Consider the following 18,669-nt stretch of genomic DNA (forward strand, 5'->3'; position numbering starts at 1 on the left):
ATTTTAAAACCAGACAAAAATCCTGCAGAAGCTTCTAGCTATCGTCCAATCAGTTTGCTTTCCTCCATCAGTAAACTTTTTGAAAAGGTCATTTTGAACAGAATGATGGCCCACATCAACGAAAATTCAATTTTTGCCAATGAACAGTTCGGATTCCGCCATGGACATTCGACCACTCATCAACTTTTACGTGTAACAAATTTGATCCGTTCCAACAAATCTGAAGGCTATTCTACTGGTCTTGCTCTTCTAGACATAGAAAAAGCATTCGACAGTGTTTGGCATGAAGGTTTGATCGTAAAATTAAAAAACTTTAATTTTCCAACATACATTGTTAGAATAATTCAAAGTTATCTGTCAAATCGTACACTTCAGGTAAATTATCAGAACTCCAGATTTGAAAGACTTCCTGTAAGAGCTGGTGTTCCTCAAGGCAGTATTTTGGGACCAATATTATACTATATTTTCGCATCTGACTTACCGGATGACACAGGCCTCTCCGCCAAAGGACGAAGCCTGCGTGTCATCTGTAGTCGATTGCAAAAAAGTTTGGATATTTTTTCTTCATACTTGCAAAAATGGAAGATTTCTCCTAATGCTTCCAAAACTCAACTAATAATATTCCCACATAAACCAAAAGCTCTTTATTTGAAACCTTCAAGTAGACATGTTGTCACGATGAGAGGGGTTCCAATAAATTAAGTATCTAGAGCTCATGCTAGATAAGAATTTAACTTTCAAAAACCACATTAAGGGCATTCAAGCCAAATGTAATAAATATGTAAAATGTCTTTATCCCCTTATTAATAGAAAATCAAAACTTTGTCTTAAGAACAAGCTTTTGATATTCAAACAAATTTCCAGGCCAGCCATGTTGTATGCTGTACCAATATGGACTAGCTGTTGTAATACCAGAAAGAAAGCTCTGCAGAGAATTCAAAATAAAATTTTGAAAATGTTTCTGAGGCTTCCTCCCTGGTATAGTACCAATCAGTTACATAGAATATCCAATGTTGAAATATTGAAACAAATGTCAAATAAAATAATTAATAATTTCAGGCAAAAATCGTTACAATCTTCTATTGTCACGATTAATGCGTTGTATATTTAAATTAAGTTAGTTAAGTAAATTGAAAACGTGTTTTTTTTCTCTTATAAGCAAGTGAAATCAACTCACCTGTAAAAAATCTGAACTGCTACAGCAAATGAAATGTTAATAAAATCTTAAATTTGTTTTACCAAATTAGGATGATAGTTTTGTCTAATAACACAGAACTCCTAGATATAAGAAATGAATGTAATGTTTGGAATGATACTAATAAAGAAATAAAAAAAATTAAAAGAGCCAACAAAATGTGTTTATAAGGTACGCTTGTTTAGTCAATTTGTTTGTAAAAATTAGGTGAGTGTAGGACATACAGTAAATATTGAAAAATTGTTCAGAAAAAATGATTTAGCAAAGGTTGGCCCATTTTGCTCCTGGGTTTTAAAGTATAGCTTGAAAATACGTTCTACTAACATCTCGTTAAATAGCGCATATGAAACTCTATGATTTTTCATTCATCTTTCATAATTTGTTAGTGTGTGGAAGAGTCTAGGGCATCGTCGTTTCCCAAACTTGGGTTTCGCGACCCCAAACGCCTCGTTAGCTCGCTTTTCATAGTACAAGAGAGGCACTGACAGGCTGGAGGATCACAAAACCTAAGTTTGGGAAACGATGGTCTAGGCTACGCTGTAGCCATCAAGGTATCAAGGTAGGTCTAGAGAGAAAAAAGTTAATTTGATTTATGTATGGAAAGTTAAGGAGATCATTTTCTTAGGTGATCCATCTTGCCACTCCTTACCCCATATACACTTTTGGATTTATAATATGTACTCGTGCTTGTACTTCATTTAGTTATTTTCTAATTTCCGATCACTCTTACTTTCAACTTCATTTCCCACTTTATCCTCGATATTTCAATAGGACGTTAGATCATTCGAACAAACAAAGTATGACATTCTGTGAAATGTTATTAAATTTTTACTGAGATGGCTACGTTTTGCTCCTTCATTGAGTAATTATAATAAAAAAAAATCAAAATTAGTAGATCTGTCAGCAGAGTTAACATAACGAAAAGCGTTTGATGTGTTTTTCAAACCGCCTCCACTATCACGAGTTAAAGCATGGCAAAGAACATCGTTGTTCCTCGTGCTGTTTCCGTTACTGCTTTCCACCCATAGGTTATCCAGTTTTCCTTGCATCGGGCAACGGTTTTTCCAGCGCACTCTATAAAAGAGCATGGAAGCCCTGCGAGACAGTTTAGACTGCTTTCATCGACGCACTGGCACGAGTGTTCCGAGATTGACCGATTGGGTGACAAACACCTTTTGCAAGGGAGCAAAGGCATTTACGGTTGGACATTTGAACCCGAAGGATAGTTAATCAGGTGGTAGTGATCTATCTATGGCCGATAGTTGTGAAATAGTGATGAATGGAATAGTGCATAATTTAAACTGCTAATCGCTGCATCAGCCATTGCCCAGTGAGTGAGCTAGTGGTGAACAAATCGAGTGAAACTGGCGCGCTAAATCTCCACAATCGGACCCGGTTTATGATCAATTTGGTGTACGACTGTATCTCTGGTTGGATTAATCATGCAGCGCGCGGTATTTCAAACAACTCTATGGATAATGATGCTGTTGGATTCTAATGTCGTGTTCGGGAAAGCGATCAATGGCAAGGCGAACACAAACTCAGTTAATAGCAAAGCAGTGGAGACACCCAAATATTTGGAAGTACAATATGATGATTATCCGGTAAGGATTACCAAGGATTGCTGATGATTATTGGATTTAATTTTAATATAGATAGAATTAAAACTCATTACTGATATTTTGTGAGTGTGACACTGATATTAGACATCCAGGAGTGTTGCAAAATTAGATGAAACGATTTCATACTATTGGAGAGAATGCAGCTAGTATCAAGGAAAAATCTATATATTTCTGCAAGTACATGTTAATAATAAACTGCCGTTAAGGATTACAGTCAACTCTTCTTAACTCGATTCAAGGGACCATCGACTTATCAAATTATAAAGTTATAGATCATATTTACACAAAAAATCTTAGAATAAAAGGATCGTATTTCTCTACTCCAAACACATTTATGGTCACTTCTGGGATCTAGCTATATTATTTTTGTAAATAATAGTTTTGGAAAATATGTTTCAACAACTTGTTTGAAACTAGCTGACTATTTGAAAAATCATAATATTTGTACTATGTATGATCAAGATACGTCACTATTTTTTCATAAAATCAAAAGCCACTCTTCAGTCTAAACGCAACTGATACAGGGCTGATGACGACTGAAGGAATTAAACGTACAATCTTTAGAGATATCATTTCTGAAAAAAGAGTCTAAAGAGAAACCAAACAGGATCCAGAAAGAGACCAAAAAGGGACATAACAGGAATTAATAAATAAATTAAAATAAATTTTAAAGGAGTCATGAGATAAGAGTCTACATAAGACTTTCTCAGAGATTGCTAACAGGTTCTTCGGGAATTTCTCGTAAAATTTCGACATGTATGCTCGTATTACTGTATGTATTTTTTCATAATTTTCTTGAAAAAAGAAAAATTCAATTCAGAAATTTTCTCTAGAATTCTTTCTGGAGCCATCATTTTGTTATTCTTTTACAAACTGAGAAACCTGGGGAATGCATGAGTGATTTAACAAATCAAGAGTTTTAAGCGAAATAATAACTTGAGTATCGGTTGAACTTGGTGTGAAACCTTTAATGAAATTTTGAAGGTTCATGGAGATTGTACATACGAATTACTCAAGAAATAAGTAAATGAACTGCAAGAGAATACTGGATCTAGTAATACTAAAACCATGGACGGCCAATCAAGCTCAAACTTAAGCTTATGGCCAGTGATCTCTGGGAAGTTTTTGAGATACGACAAATGTTTTATGTAAATATTCAAAGTCACGCAAGTTAAAGGGCCACAGATGTATAAGTGTTAATGATAAATAGATATAATTATTATAGTTATAAATATTATATTATAAATAAATAACTTGATGCTCCGAAAAACCTTGGCAGGTGCTCCGCGACAGTTTTGAAAATTTGTACCATTGCCTTGAGCTATGTCAACTTTTTCCTTTAAAATACTCTTTTAATTATACCAAACAAGCCATATCTAGGATTTTCAAGATTATAAATTCGAAGAACAAAACAACCGATCACGATGAACATTTGGTCGACCATTTAGTTAAGACCACTGTTTCGTTCTCCAGATTTATGATCTTATTTGTTAATCTTCCCGTTATGAGTAATTCACGAGTTTTGTCAATATTATGACAATTTCCGAGAGTACTGAACTTATGGTTAATCCATTCAGACATATTAATGAAGACTTAAGAGATATTTCGCTAGCTCGCTCAGTTAATAGAACTAACAACAAAAGACGGTAAACTTCCCAACTAAAAAGTAGATGGAGTACCGTGTACCTTTTAATTCCGCTCCTAAATGCTTATCTTTGACAGATACGCGTATTTCGACTACCACTTGCAGTCTTCTTCAGTTTCAGTTACTCGTATCCAGGGGATCCACGGTACTCCATCTACTTTAAAGTTTCTCTATTTGAGATTCTGCTCAGAGGATTCGAACATTCATCAAAGAGTTCCCAACTAAAGCAATTTCAAGCCACGAATTTAGAAATATTTAACGAAAAAACAAATATAACTTATTTAGATTTATTTGCTTTATTGTCAGAGTTTAACTTTGCTATAAACAAGTTTGCTCAATTGATTGAAACAACTCCTTTTAGATTACAATTCAAAAATTAACTTGAAGTTAATGAAAGATAAAACAACATAAGTCTTATTTCAAGATTTGCGTAGGATTTACAGTGTGAATAAAATCAATTTCGAACGAAGTGATGATGAAGGACAGGTGTTCCGCGCAACAATTTCATTTCAAAAAGTGCTCCACAAGCCAAGCAGGCTCAAAACCTTTGGTCTAAAAGATCGATGAATATAGTTTTTAATATGAAAATATATGAATGAATAAAAATGATCAACATTTTAAAGTGTTGCTTGAAAAAACAATACATAATACAACATAATACAAAAATACATAATTTTGAATAGAATAATTAGGAATTCTACACGTACATGCCATACATTAGGCACATTGAACGTTTATGCCGTCAAAGTATTTCATAATTGACTGATTTTTCATAGGTTCAAGCGATAGAAGGCATTACGGAGCGAATTTTGTATTGTTATTATAAGTCATAAAATATTGTTATAACCCAACTAGCTGCCCCCGGCTGTTCTGGCTAACTTAGTACTGCCCCAGAACTTAAACCTCAATTACAGAGTAATGCACTATTGGCAAAACTATGGAACTTAACCTAACGTTTCGACACGGGGATTTTGTCTTAATTTCACATATCTTCCCTAAAAATCAACACTCAAATCAAATCTCTCTTGAAAAGATTCTACCCCATAACCCCTCGAGATTATGGTCTTCGGGTTCATGATATTCCGGGTAGTATTCAGAGGGATATAATTAAAAAAAAGATGATAATAAATCTTCGAGCTGTTTAGTAGAATACCTATAAGTAGATGAAAAAACCGAATTTAGTACTATACCATTTAATTCCACTAGAGTTTGTATCCTTTGACAGATACGCGTATTTCGACCTCAACTGTAAGGCCGTCTTCAGTGTCGTGTACTAGACTCGTACACGACACTGAAGACGGCCTTACAGTTGAGGTCGAAATACGCGTATCTGTCAAAGGATACAAACTCTAGTGGAATTAAATGGTATAGTACTAAATTCGGTTTTTTCATCTACTTAAAAAAAAGACTTAACTGACAGTTTTTGGTACTGGAAAACAAACAAATGCCTGTTAAGTTAAGACTCACCCACTGCTATAGTTAGTGAAGACAAACGAAAATAAATCATATTTCGCTAAACAAACTTTTCATAGGTGAGAAAGGCAAACATCTCTGTAAGTGCTACGATTTAAAATAATATTATACAAAATAATAACGTATATGCTAAATTGTTGTTTTCATTTTATTCCATACCCTACTACTCATAACCGAAAACACAAGTCCGAAAGTATTCTTTGACGTCAACTCCCGCTTCGATATTGCATGTTAAATATTCTGAACCGTGAGTTCATTGCTTCACCCCACAATCCTGAATAATGTTGTATAAAAACTAATTTGGGTACATTACGAAATTGGTACCGTAATGTCATATTTCGCTTGAGCCTCAGTCGATTGTGAAAGATTTTGATGGCATATAAGTGCAATGAGTCATTGAAAACATTTGAACATGCTTACCGAAATTAAAATTCCTAATTAATCTATTTAAAATTAGTAATCTTAATAGGGCCTTCCTTAGCCGAGTGGTTAGAGTCCGCGGCTACTAAGCAAAGCCAAGCTGAAGGTATCTTGGGTTCGATTCCCGGTCGGTCCAGGACAGTGAACCAAAATGTACCATCAAAAACTGTAGTGAGCGTGACAATCACACATAGACTAGCATGACTCTCATGCAACAAACACATTCATGTGATACTGAAAATAAAAGTCATGCGCGACTGTGACTTTTTTTTGGTCAGCAATAAATGTATCATGGTTGTAATGAATTACTATAGTAGACGTTAATCTGTATTATCATAATGTGCCAGTCACAATAGGCACCGATTGAAATATGTTTTTCTTTTCATTCTTGTATCAACCAGCCGCACCAGCTTGAGGGTTGTCCATAACTCACGGGTTATTTTTCTATTTTTAGGCTTCTCTTCCTTCGTCGCACAGTGCGTTGCTCCATAGCCAAGAATCGAATTTCAAGTTATTTTATCCGGCGATAATAAGTATCCACAAGTGTTTATAGATGGCATCCGTTATTGAAACATGTATTTATAAGCTATAGAAAGCACTAAAACTACCACAACAAGCGTCGAAAGTGACAGTTGTCGCAGTAGCAGAAAAACTTGATTTTGTCGCATGTTTTCAGCAATCTTTTCAACCAGCATGGAGAGTGTTGAAACCTATTTATTCTATCAAAATCTAAAATAGAACATGGCTGAAGGTTGATAAAGTATATTTGATGTGATAAGAACACCAATTTTCACTTTGAATATGAGAAATCGGCACGTTGAGTTGGCTATGAAATCAAACCTATGAAATACTGACATGTAACCAAGCATGTAACTTTGATTATCGATTCAAAAAAAGTTCCACCGAGTTCCACCACAAATCATGCACATACATGTTTCTTAGAATGTCCTCAAAGAGGTCTTAAAGATACAGCTGCAACTCCCTGCAACTCTTCGAGATTTTTGACTATTTTTAGGTATACTCCTTAACCAGCACAAGTATGAAAATGAGTTGTTTGTGATAAAAAATCCGAAAATCTTGCAACGCTATGTGGTCTCGGCACAATCAGACATTAAACCAGAGAAAGTTTATGCTTAAAATAATATATCTTATATGTGGTTTCCAAGATTTTATTCAATTTTTATATAAAAAATTGAAAAATCTAAGAAAAATCGTTTTTTTTTTTATTTGGAGACGTATAAGTCACTTTTGCAGCTACGAGTGAGAAGAGACATATTTGCGAATAACTTATTACATCATTATGAGCAATAAAAGTACAAATTACAAATTTTTCTTGGAAAATAATGAAATTGGCGTTTGAGACAGTTTTGCAATTATGCGTATATTGTATGTCATTTATGCAAATTTTAGCTCTTTTGACCAGAAACAACTTTCCCTTATATACCATGGTGCTCAAATGGCTAGATCTTCCAGTTTTGATTTTTGTCCCGCATCTCCAAACATTCAATGCACTGTGCGTCGGTCGGTTTTTCGTCTATACAAAAAAAAATGTGTCGATCGTGATCTCTGGTCAAACAAACTACTCCCGCCCTTCTCCCCCAATGGATGACCACGTTGTTTATGGACAGCACCTTGTGCGAGAACGGCTCGAAGCAGAAACCTACGAATAAAGCGGGTAGAAGCAAACCTAAAAAAACCCTGTTGCTCCGTTTGTGCCACTTTTTTGTTGCTTCCAATGAACGCCCTCTCCTCCAATGGACCAATGCACGAGTTCAGTCGTTGACGTTTGAGCGGTGCCATGTTATTTACGTTACCATGGTAGCTAGTGAATACGGCACCGCTCAAATGTCAAATTAGTGAACTCGTGCAAAGAACCATGGACCAATGCACGAGTTCACTTATTTGACGTTTGAGCGGTGCCGAATTCACTCGTTGCCATGGTCACGAAAAACGTCAAATAGTGTACTCGTGCATCGGTCCATTGTGCAGCAGTGAAAACGCATGCTGTACAAAATACTGCAAGATAACGTCATAAAGGCGGCATTTGACAGTTCAGAGCTGTGATGAAGTGGCGATTTGAATCAGAAGCAAACGTATGAAAAGTTGTCGCTACGATCGCAGCTGCGTCGTGATTGTTTTTTTACATTCATTTCGCATTCCCGTCATCCACGACAGCATAACGTTCATGGGATGCTGAAAAGAACGGCACGCTACTCTTATCCATGTCAGATAATACATTCATGGCTGCAGTAAGAATGTATCAGTAGCAACCTGAATGTCACAAATGAATGTTTCGAAACCTCTTGCATGTGAATGTAACAGCAATGCGACAATAGCATCAAAAATGTATTATACGCTTCACTGCAGTCCAGGATCTTTTCGCAATGGAAATTTCCTTGACTTCTCTGGGCATAAAGTATAATCGTACCTGCCATATGATATACGAATGCGAAAATGGCAACTTGAGCAAAAAAATAGCTCTCAGTTAATAACTGTGGAAGTGCTCATAAGAACACTAAGCTGAGTAGCAAGCTTTATCCCAGTTGGGGACGTCAATGCCAAGAAGAAGAATTTTAATAGTTACACTTCAAAAAGGGCGTAACTAAAAATTTCAACGATCTTCTCGTTCAAAACTCCGCCCAGAGGTTACAAATAACTAAAAAAACCTACTTTTATTAAATTTTGAAGGTTTATTTTTTTTATAATAACAACCAATAAAAACCCGTTTAAATATTTCAAATTTCCTTTGATTTTGTGGACTTAGACCTATACTTATAATATAAAAAAAAAATGTGAAAAATTGGATTGAATTCTTGGATCCGTAAAAAAATTTCGTTCGAAGAGTCGTTCCAAGAATCGTATCTTTTGCATTCTGGGATTCCCACGAGATTTTTTTTAAAGATTCCAAAGGTTTTAGTAATACTTGTAGATTTTTCGGGAAAGTCTTTTTCAAACTTTTTAAAAAACCTAAGCACTTCACGAGTTTTCCCGAATACCCTAGACATTCACACTATACTTTTGCATGAATTCTTCCCGCAGTTTCTCCACGGGTTACATGAGGTTATTTCACGGATTGTACTAAAATCCTTCCAGATTTTGATGCACGAATATCTCCAAAAATCTTTAGTTTTTTCCCTAACAATTCTAAGCATCGATTATTCGAATTATTCAGTGATTTCTGAAATATTTTTCTAATTTTATTCTATCAAGAATTGTTTAAGCTTTTTTCCGTCAGAACTTTTTTGAAGGCATCGTATAGGCTTTTAGTATGATTTTTCTTATTCTAGATAGATCTTTTTCAGACCTATTTTCCGTTTGTCATTATTTCATTGCGTTCCTCTAAAATTATCTTAAACAACTGGTTTATACATTCCTACAGAGATAGATTCCAGATCAATAGACTTATTGATTGCTCCAGAAATATTAAAAGAAAAACTCAAAGAAAACTACCAACAATCCTTCCAAACATATCTCCTGTAATGCTTTGAAAGTTTTCCTTTAGGATTCAGTTAAAGGATTTTTTCTATGAACTGAAGGGATTTTCTTGGGATAGCACCATCGATCCTGATTCGATTCTTCCTGAATTTTCATTGAAAACTCTTTTAGCCTTTTGGAAATATAAGACGCAATTCATTCAAGAAAACGTCTAACAATTTGATCTGGAAATTCAAAAGGAAAAAAGGATTTTTGGATAATTCTATCAGGGATTTCCGCAAGAATTATTGTTGTGATTATGATATGATGGGTCAGATGGCCAAACATGTTTTCATTTGGGAAACATTTAAGATGTTTTAGATTGATTGTGTATGAATTTTCATCGAAACATTTGAAATTCTTGAGAAATCTCTGTGGTTTGAAACTATTTCTCGGAAAACACTCAAGAATAACCTCTAAAAGAATTCAGAGAGCAACATAAACAAAAATCAAATTCAGAATTGTTGATACAAATCCGTGAACAATGCCCGGTGGAGAATTTCTTGATGGTGTAGTCAACGATTTTTCAGCTAATTCTGAAAGCAATTCTAGCGCATTCATCGTCACAGAAATTGTTTTAATAGGAATCCGAGAAAAAGCTAATTTTCATTGTTAAGTGAAATGAACAGTTAAATTACTATTTACATATAATTAAAGAGTTATTGGCAAAATCAAACGCAAATTTTTGAAGCATTTTTTAGAATTTTTCAAAAGTTTCTAAGATTGTTTATGTTTTGAAGGACATTGCCACAAATCTATCATGGGAGACTCACTTTAAAGCTGAATAACTACTTAGGTTTATCTAAAACAAATAAAATATGTCTGTAGATTCCTTTGAATATTCCATTAAGTATTCCTTTACAATACGACGCGATTATATTACAATTTCATGAAAACCTTTTTTCAGTAAAACAGTAAAACAAATAGTTTAAACAGAAGCTGCTTCATGAATTCTGCAAATTATTCTTCTTATATTTTCATTTTGAAAAACTGCAAGAAATTTACATATTTTACTTAACATTTCGCTTTCGGGAAAAAGAGAAAAAATCTATTTAGAGGAATTGCATCAGCTATTTATGCACTTGACATAATATTGAATGAAAAAATGCAAATTAAAAATTTATGAATTCTTCTTCTTTCTAGCGTTAAGTCTCAACTGGGACAGGGCCTGTTGCTTAGTGTTGTTATGAGCACTTCCACAGATATTATCTGAGAGCTTTCTTTGCTAATTGACAACTTTTGCACGTGGATATCATGTATCAGATACGAAGATACTCTATGCCCTGGAAAGTCGAGAAAATTTCCTTTACAAACGATCCTTGACCGGTGGAACCCACGACCCTCAGCTTGGTCTTACTGAAAAGCTGTTTATCGCTACCCGACTAGCTGAAGCTATCAAAATTATAACTTGATGATTTATTTAGTTACGATCTTTTCTTGTAACTCCGATTGTTTAGATGCAGGATGTTGTTAATAGAGCTTCCAATCCCGGGAACATTTCCCGGGAAATGAGATTTCCCGGGAAATAAGATTTCCCGGGACTCCCGTTTCCCGGCAAATGGTTTTCTGTTTCCCGGGATTATCGTAGTTCCCAAGAAGCTCTATTTTAATACAGAATTGACCATCTATATTAAAATGAAAACCATCGCACAATTTATTTTTCATATTGTTGCAAAGAATGTCTTCACTAGATGTGTTGATTTTTATTGGTTGTTGTTCGTAATCAAATACTTATTGAAAAATGAATATCTTTCTAACAATATGTTTTTCAAGAAAGTTTATCCACATGAATTAAAATGGAATAATGGAATTGTATGTCATGAAATGCCTCGAGAACAGGTTAACGGATCGACTTCATTCTTTCACTGTTGAGTTCTACAAGAGATGCGACGTGTTTGTGAGTTAAAATTATGGTGGTAATTAACCAAAAAATGGAACAAATCGGGATGTAATTCACTGACATTTTGTAGGCAAAAAAAATACAGCACTCGTCGTAACTATCTAACTCGGCAAGCCACGTTGGATATTTATACGACTCGTACTGTAAAAATCATCATTCTGAAACTTGTTTCGTATACTACTAATTAAATAATGAGAAATATCAATTGAACTTCATGCAATTTGGTTAGAATGACCTCCACATAGAATTTTGCTTAATTTTATTAACTTTTTTGATATAAAGACTGCCAACATTTTTTAGAAACATAAATAAATTACTCATAAAAAATGAAATAACCGTACAATGGGCTAAAATATAATATACATAAAATATGATTTACACAGCGTAACAAAAATGACATTTTTGCGTGTCTCAAGGATCAAATTACGTGTCTCTAGTAGATTTGGGGTTGCTGAATCTGATGCCATTCTCAGAAATGTTCTAGCACGTCACAATTTTTAGCTACAGGTCGCCAAAGTTGTACAAAACTCTAGTTTTATTGATGTTTATATTAAATTTAATGTATAATTTATCAACCTTTTTTGTGATCTACTTCACCACGCATGTAAAATAGGACTTAAACTTCCATTTTAGATATAATTTGGTTGAAATGACTTGATTAAATTTAGTTTAAATCGATTTTTTCTACATGCTTGCTATCTCTATACAAAATTCTTCGTTTCTCTTATATGGGAAAATGCAATACTTTTTTAAACCATCAAAAAAGAAATTTTCCACATTGAAAGAATTATGAACTTTGTTGATAAGTATTGTTATACACCTAAAGTTTGAATTCTGTGGCAAATTAAGCATATAAATTGCCTTACAAGCTGGAAAACTTGCATGCAAGTTGGCTAAAATAATAGTTTTTTGCATTTTCAACAGCCACTATCTCAAAAACTAGACGTGCTATGATATTTTTTAAAACGGCAATCACGGTGCTCCAATTACCGTTATTATCAAATAAAATATACCATCCAAATGTCAGTCGGCACTTGATTCCTGACATTGTTCTGCACCTCTGGGCCGAATTTGAAAAACATCCTTAGTCAGAATTTTGAAATACGCCCTTTTGAAGTTTATATGATAGAAATCACATGGTGTATACCACTCTAATTTGTTTAAACGATCAGATTATAATAATATTTGGTTTATATATAGTTTTATTTTTATCTGGTTTTAGATGTTGTAAAATACTTTTTTTCTAAAAATTATTTAAACCGACATTTGAAAAGGGCCAATGCTATGTTTAATTATTACTAATCAGCTAATACATGAAAAATGATATCTACCAATCTAACGTCTGATAGTGATTTTAGGAAATTGTTCAAAGCATTCAAATGTGTATGAATAACTCTTGGACAGGATATTAAGATACGCCCTTTTGAAGTATATGGATAGAATATGATGAATTTCGTTCCATCTATAATCAACGGTTAGGTGCATACGTAGTCATTACACCTTTGCGGTTGTTCTTATTTCATTCAATTTAGCAAATTGCATAAAATTTACACGACGAAACATTTGTCAAATGTACCGTAAAATGGGGCGAAGTTGATCACTTTTGAGCGGTGCTGTTCTATAATTCCTAGTAGGATGCATGTATTCTCATCCAAATATTTTTAAAACCTGTACTGGTTGGATGTTTATCGAATTATACAAACGATTTTTTTACGAATTGTTATCATAATAACAAAAACATTTTTTATAAATCAAAAAATGGAATTTTTGATTCCGGGGTGAAGTTGATCAATTACTGTGACACGTTTCCTAAAATAAAGAGATATGCTATTTACTAAATTTGGGATCACTTATCCCGAATCAAGTCTCAAAAATCTTACAACTTGTTGATAAATCGGTCAATTTTAGAATTAAATGTTGTGAAATCCAGAATACATCAAATAAAACGCCTAGAGGTATGCAATTTTCTTTGAAATTTGCAACTCGCTCACAAAAAGAACATTTTTATCTCTGAAAATGATTTTTTATCCTCAATGCAAATATAAAACTGGGATCACAGAACATATATGGAATGTACGAAACAGTTTATTTAAATGGTGTCTTTATATAGCGTTGGCAATAGTCGAATGTTTGGGGTAGAACCCTTCAACTGTTCATCGAACATTTCCTTAAAAATCTGTTTTTTCCATGGTTCAACAATCTTGAACGACGAACCGAATTTAGAAACATCAAGAGCAACTATCAGGTAATACGATATGACATAACTTGTGATAATTGAAAACGGATAATAGCTCTCCTGGCAGTTCATACATATGGGTACGGAAATGATCAACTTCTCCCCACTGATCAACTACACCCCGAATTACGGTACAAATTGAAATTGAAACTGCGAAAAGAATCTACGTGCTCCGGTGGGGTTCGAAGCCACGATTCCCTATTCGCGAGATGGGAAGATTCAAATCTTCATTTTCTTGGAGCATATGAGAAGCGTGGATTAGGAGTCTGTGCATACCGATTTTTCACAGACCTGGGAGCGCTATAAAGCCGTACAAACGTCTAAAGTGCACTGTTCAAATCTTTTGCGTGTAGTTTTTGATTGCTACAAAGTCCATTTAAAAAAAAATGGTGGTGGATCAGACTAAAATAAATTTATGTAGAGTAGAATTGAAAAGAATAGCACATACTAAAATAGAAAAGCCTTTAATAGAATGAACTAGATATATAATAAAGATACAGATATGTGATGTTTGAGTGTTACGATCAACTTTGATACAGTCATTGTTCAGCTATATTGATTTGTTATATATTTCAATTATACTTTGGTTCTTTTCTAATGTCAGTATTGACAATATGTGTACGTGTAAATTATATGCAAGGGATGGTACACAAATTATGTCACGCTAAATTTCAACTTTTTCGACCCCCTCCCCTCCCTTTGTCACACTTTTTGTATGAATCCTCCGAAAATTTTGTAAGGCTTGTCACGCTTGGCTCGACCCCCTTGGAGCGTGACGTAATTTGTGCATGACCCCCAACTTGCTAAATTGAATGAAATTGGAACCTAACCGTTGATTATAGATTGAACGGAAATCACCATGCAATATTCTTTCCATATACTTCAAAAGAGCGTATCTTAATATCCTGTCCAAGAGTTATTCATACACATTTGAATGCTTAGAACAATTTTCTAAAATCACTATCAGGCGTTTGATTGGTAGATATCATTTTTCGTGTATTAGCTGATTAGTAATAACTAAACATAGCATTGGCCCTTATCAAATGTCTAGATAAATCTTAGAAAAAAGGATTTTACAATATCTAAAACCAGATAAAAAAATAAAACTACAAAATTTGATTCTAATCTGTTTGTTTAAACAAATTAAAGTGGTATACACCATGTGATTTCTATCATATAAACTTCAAAAGGGCGTAACTCAAAATTCTGACTAAGGATTTTTTTCAAATTCGGCCCAGAGGTGCAGAACAAGGTCAGGAACCAACTGCCGACTGCCGACTGCCGTTTAGATGGTATATTTTATTTGATAATAACGGTAATTGGTGCACCGTGCGCAATGAAATCAACAGTGAATAGCGGTATTTTGGTGCTTGAGACAAAAACGTGTTCTGCAGTGTTATTTCAAAAAAACTACTTCAAATTAGCTTGATCTTTACGTTTTTAAGAATTCCCGGGAAATGACAATTTTATTTCCCGTTTCCCGGGAAGTCGAATTTGGAACTCTAGTTGTTAAAATAATTAAATTTTGCACTACAGCATATCAACATTGTAACATACATTGTTACAAACCCCGCTTTGGGTAAAAATTAATTAGGATAAAAACTATGTAATTTTATTCATATTCCGGGTTAATATTTGAGGCTATTGGTACACTTTAAGCAAAGGGTGATGGAAGTTCAATTGGTTTTACGTGTTCTCAGCTCATATGAAAGGACTTGGTATGTTTCAAATTTCTCCTGCGTATGAATTGAAAAACATGACGTCACAGTTAATGATATTGCTAGTTTGCGTTTGACGTGCAAATATTGTTCAAATGCGTTCCAAATGCGGTAACACAACATAATCAAAGGACACTTAGCAACCGTGATCCATATCACCGCCAACCTAGCAAAGAGAAGCTATCTTTGACTTCGCCTTACTAGTGAAAAATCTTACCGCATTTGGTGTTCCCGCATTTGATATTTACATTTCAAACGCACACAGCAATATAATTTTATTGAAAATCAAATGCAAAATTTCTTAAGTAATAAGAAGACTTGGCAATACTAAAACATAATTTCTATACTAAACTTCGTACCTGCGACTTAGTGCTGGAATTTCAGTTTGGAAGTGCAGTCATAGCGATACCAAGATTTGATCCAAGTACACTTTTTTGGTGGGAGTACGGAGTACTTGGAAAAATCCTGGAGCCGTGTCTGGAAGAATTCTTTTAAATTGTCAACGCAATCAAAGAAGAAATATGTCCTTTCAGTTGATCCTAAAATAACTTAAGCAAGGTAAATAATAATAACAATAATACTAATAATAAGTAAACCTTTTCAAATAGTTCAGATAAAAGTTTGATTTATAATGCACTCTACGACGGCGGATTATTATGAATGATGATTGCGAAAACTTGTAGTGAATTTTGAATAGATCGTTTTTAAATATTCAAAACCTAATTATTGGAGCAAGAAGTGATAGATTTTTTAAGATGTTTCGACTGAATTTGTGGCGATCATTTGATGAAGTTAGTAGAGGGATTTCTCTTGGAAAATGGAAATTAATGCAAAGTAATACAGATACTATTATTTTATTTTTTCGTTATTTGAATGGCCCTTGGCGAGAGTAATTTTCAATGAAAATTCCGGTAAAAAGCTTTTATGGGTAGTTGGTGGAATTCCTAGATGATAATTTGATAGGATTCTTAATGAAATTTTGGGTGGATTTCATTGATTTTTTCTTAATAATTTTTTGGAGGTATTTCCCATCGTCAATAAAGCGAATTGAATAAATTGCTCGTTAAAGTTGTTGCAATTTTTGTAGAGGTGAAAATTTAAAAAATATTATCGTCAATATCCTGGAGGAATTTCCGAGAAAGTTCAACCAGAATTATTGAGAACTTTCTAAAAATGCTGTATTATAGAAACAAGACACTGTTTGTGCGGAAAAACATATTCTTCAATTATGGATCAATACTTCAGAAGTCGTGTCGATTGTCGTGTTTTTGTATTTTGTACAACAAATGTGGAAAGACCTCGCTCACCATGAACAGTATAATGTTTTGCGTATGTTTTCATTTTTTAAGAAAAGTAAAAAATTGCCATAATGCTCTATCGTATCATGCAACATTTTGACATTTTAAATCCTCTATAGATGACGTTTCCTTGACTAATTATATGAAACTGCGTTAGCATACACCACATGGCTGATTACACATTTTGCATTATGCAAATGACTTTTATGTTATCAACCTCCCAACTTCGCTCGCGCACTAGCAGCTGAATAATTCTAGGAGATTGAAAGGATTAAACTATCATTTTCTTCTTGCAGATGGTAGTTCCGAAGCGAGCAGCGATGCTTCTGGATCGATTGATGGTGGCGCTGCATCACGCTTTGGAGAGGGGCGAAGGCGAGGATGGTTCTGGACGGCCCATCAATAAGGTATACCGAGATGCTAAATATGGTGGGCGTCCGGTCACGAACGGAATGGTCAAGCAACATCACCCTCAACTGCAACCGCAACCCAGCAAGACGGAGCAACTGATGAAGTCGTATTATGCCGGTAAATTGAGCATGCTAATGTTTATGTCATTAAAAACGATGGTGCGGCATCCTCTTGAGCCAAAGTTTGATTGATTCCAGAGGCAGAGGCCGAGGACTCGGAGGAAGCCAACGTGATACCCGATGAGCTTGACGAGTTCGAGGGCCGTATGGAGCTCCTGGACGAAATGGTAAAAAACTAAAAGAAAACGAATTTTCTATTGGTGTGGACAAGCCGGTAAATGGTGCTCTCTCGGTACGTTACTAATTGCACTTCCTTTCAACCATTTTAGATGGACATTCAAACGAGGGGTACTGAAGATAAAACGAAAAAGGGCCGATACTGGAAGTGTTACTTCAACGCTGTTAGCTGTTTCTGAACGGGAGGGCAGAGCGAACAAAAGCTGAGATAAATGCAGATGCGTTAGATAAAATAAAACTAGTTAGTAAGATGTATTAAATTGAAACACAAAATATGAAAACAATCAATTGCAGCTTCAATCTATCGAGGGCATCACCAGAAGAAACAGTCAGAATCCGCGATTCAAAACAGCAGTGGAAAGAACTGAAACCTTAGACTTTAAGTTTGCAATTCTTGTATAATAAAATTATACACTATCGTCATCCCAGAGAATAGTTTGAATTTATTGCGTTACTCAACAAAACTATTGCCATTTTTAAGATACCGTAAAATCGGGTGTAATTGATCAGTAGGGTGAAATTGATCATCGTATCACACGATTTTATTTATTCGTAATGGAGCACAAATATCAATGTAAGTTGCAGTAAATGAACGTTGCTTGTCGTAACTATTGTCGAATTGTGTGTTGTGAAGTTTTTTGCGTTAAAGAATGTTTATTACTATGAAAATAAAGTAAAATTTCAAAATCATGCACGGTGCAGTATTGACAAACACCTATGAATTTCTATTGATAAGCAAGGATTTGAACATGGTATAAAACTGAAAGTTTGTGAGGATGCTTGAGATATATCCCCAAACTAGATTTCATCACCAAAACTCGTACCAATTTGCTCATATCGTTGAAATAATTGAATTTCTGTTAGATATCATTGAATTTCTTAGGAAATTGCATACATTTAGGCGTTTTCCGCGTTATTCTTGAAATTTAACTATTCGTTATTTATATAAATATTGCATTGTTAAGAATTTTACAAGCATAT

At 34.4% G+C, this 18,669-nt stretch overlaps 1 protein-coding gene across 2 annotated transcripts; it reads left to right on the plus strand.

The window, feature by feature from the left end:
- Positions 1-2,316: 2,316 nt before the first annotated feature.
- On the plus strand, positions 2,317-17,949 carry LOC110676661. 2 transcript variants are annotated; one of them, XM_021845413.1, is made up of 4 exons: positions 2,317-2,799; positions 17,278-17,509; positions 17,590-17,711; positions 17,781-17,949. In XM_021845413.1, the coding sequence occupies exons 1-3, from the start codon at positions 2,638-2,640 to the stop codon at positions 17,688-17,690; spliced, it is 495 nt and encodes a 164-aa protein (XP_021701105.1). In that variant the 5' UTR covers positions 2,317-2,637; the 3' UTR covers positions 17,691-17,711; positions 17,781-17,949. The 2 variants fall into 2 exon arrangements, with proteins under 2 accessions (XP_021701105.1, XP_021701104.1); XM_021845412.1 differs by having other exon boundaries at positions 17,590-17,678.
- Positions 17,950-18,669: the final 720 nt, after the last annotated feature.

The sequence above is a fragment of the Aedes aegypti genome, chromosome 2 (genome assembly GCF_002204515.2).
Source record: "Aedes aegypti strain LVP_AGWG chromosome 2, AaegL5.0 Primary Assembly, whole genome shotgun sequence".
Classification (NCBI taxonomy): Eukaryota; Metazoa; Arthropoda; class Insecta; order Diptera; family Culicidae; genus Aedes; species Aedes aegypti.